The following is a 4,522-nucleotide window of genomic DNA, read 5'->3' as shown; positions in this document are numbered from 1 at the left end:
TGCATTGTAGTATTTGTTAGGTGTGCTAGGAATCACCCTATATTTGGTTTGGCTTTATTTATATCTTGACTGGAAATATTTCTTCTGTGTGTATTTTTGGAGCAAGGAACAGTACACAGGTTGGCCCAAAACGATTGAGAAAGAGCGGGTGAATCCAGAACGGGAGCGCCTCCGATCCTCCCTCTTCATCGCTCTCCCACCATACCACTCGTCCTGCTCCAATTCATTCCCCTCCAAATCGGAGCATCGGATCAACCACACACGCCCTAGATCTCGGCCGCGCGGAGTCCGTACAGGGCGCACCTCGGGATCTCAGGTACGCAATCACACGGCCGACGCGGCGCGCGCTAAATTACTCTTATCTAGGCATCATGATTCGGGATTTCCCTGTTTAGCGAGCACCTTGGTGATCAGAATACCTTCTGTATAGCCGTTTGGTGAGTGATTTCGCAGTGATAGATGCATGCATGCATCCGTGTTCTTGAGAAAAAATGGTTATTATTTTTGTTCTTGAGGTCCGGGCGCGTTGATTACACATGTTAATTAATCAGGTAAACCAACAAGTTGCAGCCTAGTTTTGGCTTCTTTTGTATACACAGGTTAAGGCTGTATTATTATTGATTTATGGAACGATCGTACAAAAACCAACGTTAAATACACTACACTCTAGCAACAATCAGAATTGCATATTTTCATTTTGAAGCACCGATTGTTATCTGCATGTTAAATGGGTTATCTTCATCTGCAATGTTGTGACAAGATTATTGCATATCTTGCTGCATATTATTTATGCTTTTCCTAAGAAAAAGGGTGGAATGTCCCCCTCTTATGATTTTTAATTATTATATGATACTCCCTTTGTAAACTAATATAAGAGCGTTTAGATTATTATTTAAGTATTCTAAACGCTCTTATATTAGTTTATGGAGGGAGTTTTAGGATTATAATCTTACGTGATACTTGAAGATTAGGAAGATGGAAGACCGAAATGCTCCAGATCTCCCACACTCATGTTTCTTATATCAATATAGTTCTGGTTGATTGCTAATTCTTACATAATATAAGATCTAGTGGATTTCTAATTCTTACATAATATTGAAATTTCCTATTCTTTTGGAGGAACTAAAGAAACATAAATCTCATGATCGCGGATAATTTAAGGCCTTACCTAGGTTTTTATTTCATGGTTAACTCAATTCCCCTTTTCATTATGCCCTTGGGGTTTTATTTACCCTCTTCGACGTCAATATGTTTGATTCGTTTTCTATGTGATGCTAAATACAACAAATATCATTATACATTGACATTGTAGTTTGCTGAGTTAAACTAAACCATTAAAATGTGTGCACCTATTCTGCAGGATGGAAGAGGAGATAGAAACCCCTAGAGATTTGAAGCCATGTGGGCCTTTGGAGGAGTACCGCATTCCAGATTACGTCTTGAGACCAGATGCCCAACAAGTACTTGTTGATCATGCTCCACAGTGTCCTGTAATAGTGTTCATCAATTCTAAATCTGGCGGTCAACTTGGAAGTAGTTTGATCAAAACATACCGTGAACTTCTGAGTGAAGCACAGGTACTTATTCTGTCTTTGGATTTTGAATTTGGAATTGTTGTCAGAGCCACCGAGTTCTTTTTCAGGTTATTGATCTCTCAGAAGAGACTCCGGATAAGGTTCTGCACCGTTTATATGTGAATGTTGAAAGGCTCAAGATTGAAGGTGACATTCTTGCCGTTCAAATTTGGAGGACTATGAGATTAATTGTAAGTGATACCATCTTCAAGTTATATTATGCGAAGATGATGCCTTTCTTGGCTTTCCATTTCATGCTCTTGACTGAATAGATTTGGATAGGTTGCAGGTGGCGATGGTACAGCGAGTTGGTTGCTTGGGGTCGTCAGTGATCTTAAGCTTTCCCACCCACCTCCAATTGCCACCGTACCTCTGGGAACTGGAAACAACCTTCCATTTTCATTTGGATGGGTAGGTGATCAACTAGTGTGTACAGTATGCATGTAAAACAAATTTCATTCATTTTTTATGCCTCAAGTTTGCTCCAACCATTAAAAGCCAAATCATGTTTCTTTATTCTCCATGGTGAAAGGTAGCAGAAAAGAGGTGATTCAACTGAAGTCTGTGCCAATGCATGAACTAGTACTGTGCATGGCGTGAAGCCGTTATGTTTTACTGTTTTATTTGGTTTAAACTTTAAACTGCGGTACATGTAGAAGTTCTTTAATGTCTGTTGGTTTCTTGCAGGTTGGATGCCAATGCTATCGGCTGACAAATTTAGCTCTTTCTTTCACACTTCTGTATGTAGGGAAGTATTATTACTTATCCTGAATTCTACATCGCAGGGAAAGAAGAATCCTTCTACAGATCAAGAGGCTGTAAAAATATTCCTTGGGCTTGTGAAGCATGCAAAAGAGATTAAAATTGATAGGTGCCGCTTTAATATTTTCTTATTCAATTTATTTGATGCATGTAAGGCTTGCTCGAAAGATTTTTAAAATGGTTACCTTGTCAACATTAACAACAACGTATATGCTTCAGTGCTAATTTTATCTCCTCATGCTTCATATGTGTATTTCATGCATGCGCAAGGTACTAATCTGAAGCCCACTTTAATGTTTCAGCTGGCATCTAATTTTGAGGATGAAAGCTCCAAAAGAAGGTCCGTGTGAACCCATTGCTCCCTTAGAGTTGCCTCATTCACTTCATGCGTTCCACCGTGTGTCAAGCGGTGACTCCCACGATGTGGTAAGCATGTATTTATGCAAGTAATGACGTCACACGTTTGGGCGTGGGCCAAGTAATGATGTCACATGTTGATGCACATTCTTCTGAATTAGCACACTTTTGGTCTAAAACCACAGTGTTATCTCACCACCACTTCATGTAATTCAAGGATCGTTGCCCAACACGGAAGGAAACATATACTATACCATATATGAAGGGAACAACCCACGCAACACCCCGAGACAACATCTCTTCACCGCAAGAGAATCTCTGAACTATAGTAGCAATATCAACACACCGAGACAGCATCTCTTCACTGCAAGAGAATCTCTGAACTGTAGTAGCTGTTGAGAATAGCAACTTATATTATTAGGAGGCCAACCCCAACATATATACACATATATGAGGATGCCAAAAGGCTACAAGAGGATGCCAAGAGACTAGAATGCAAAAGGCCAAAAGACATCACTTAATATAACTCTAACACCCCCCCCCCCCTGATGAAGCTATGTACCTAGGGTAGGGGCATGGACCTGTCCAAACTGACCTACCCAAGGACATCTCCAGAAGAAATCATCTTTCAATCGACTTGGAGGTGTTCCACTCGACAGACTCGAAGATACTCGACCAAGAAGCAACCACTCGACCAAGACCAAGCCACTCGACAGTCAGGAGACCTAAAGGCACTCCGCATGCTAACTGTCGGTTATTAAGTAGCTTTTATGGTCATCATAACACTTTATTACTAGCGTTACCAGTAACGCCCTGCCTTAATGTACATTGAACCCTTTGTAACGTGGGCTGGCTGGGGTCCTGGCGGATTCTATATAAGCCACCCCCCTCCTCCGTGACAAGGGTTCGCACCCCTGTAATTCATACACGCATAATCCAGTCGACCGCCTCCGGGCTCCGAGACGTAGGGCTATTACTTCCTCCGAGAAGGGCCTGAACTCGTAAACCTTGCGTGCTTACAACTTCTCAATAGCTAAGATCTTGCCTCTCCATACTTACCCCCCTACACTACTGTCAGACTTAGAACCACGACAGTTGGCGCCCACCGTGGGGCGGGTGTTTTAGCGTTTTGTTGGAGGAGTTGCGATCTTTTTCGACCCGAATCATCATGGTTTTCGGCGGAGTTTTGGTGGAGGGCCACGAGATCCGTCTCGGCGCGCTCACGTTCATCGCCGACGACTCCGCTTGGCTTCAGGAGGCTCCGCTCGACGTGGACGCACTCCCTGTCCGCGGGGCAACACACTTTAGCGCGTGCGTCCACGGCGTTCTCCTGCGGCAACCGTCGACCCCTTACTAGTCGGCTCCTGTGTTGTCCTCCCTCCCTGTTTCCCGCCGGTGCAAGCGCTTTGGTCGGTCGAGACTTCAGCGGTGGGTGAGACACGCGGTGGCACGCCAGTCGGCCACCCCTCAAGTCGCGGCGATCGAGCCCGACGAATCCCTCTACGGCCTGTTCGACTGGCTCTGTAGAGACCGCATCCGAGTGCGACAACAGCGATTCGGCGGCGGAGGTTCTGATGGTCGATGGACCGCCCAGTCCTCCCGGTTTTCCCCGCACCGACGGAGGCGCGGGTGGAGGCGACCCGTCGCGTCCCCATGAGGAATATCTTCCCGAGCCTTTCACGTGGCTGCAGAGAGAAGAACTTCGCCGCCTGAACATGGATGCACTGCACACTCCTATCGTTGGAGAAACCCTTGAGGTTCGTGCCTTGGAAGACGCGCGCCTGGCAAACTTGGCCGAGCGCACTCGACTGGAGAACCTCCAGCGAGCA

At 44.9% G+C, this 4,522-nt stretch overlaps 1 protein-coding gene across 1 annotated transcript in view; it reads left to right on the top strand.

Annotated features, from left to right (window-relative positions):
* The first annotated feature begins 115 nt into the window (after positions 1-115).
* Positions 116-4,522, top strand: part of LOC119327863 (diacylglycerol kinase 5-like) — a 54,453-nt gene continuing 50,046 nt past the window's right edge. Inside the window, exons 1-6 of the mRNA XM_037600938.1 lie at positions 116-316; positions 1,361-1,577; positions 1,643-1,765; positions 1,857-1,985; positions 2,360-2,445; positions 2,639-2,762. Coding sequence (XP_037456835.1) covers positions 1,362-1,577; positions 1,643-1,765; positions 1,857-1,985; positions 2,360-2,445; positions 2,639-2,762 — 678 coding nt within the window. The 5' untranslated portion in view covers positions 116-316; position 1,361. The remainder of the gene's footprint in view (positions 317-1,360; positions 1,578-1,642; positions 1,766-1,856; positions 1,986-2,359; positions 2,446-2,638; positions 2,763-4,522) is intronic.

Source organism: Triticum dicoccoides, chromosome 7A (genome assembly GCF_002162155.2).
Source record: "Triticum dicoccoides isolate Atlit2015 ecotype Zavitan chromosome 7A, WEW_v2.0, whole genome shotgun sequence".
NCBI lineage: Eukaryota > Viridiplantae > Streptophyta > Magnoliopsida > Poales > Poaceae > Triticum > Triticum dicoccoides.
Note: the sequence above shows the minus strand (reverse complement) of the source record. Positions and strands in the feature narration are given on the sequence as shown.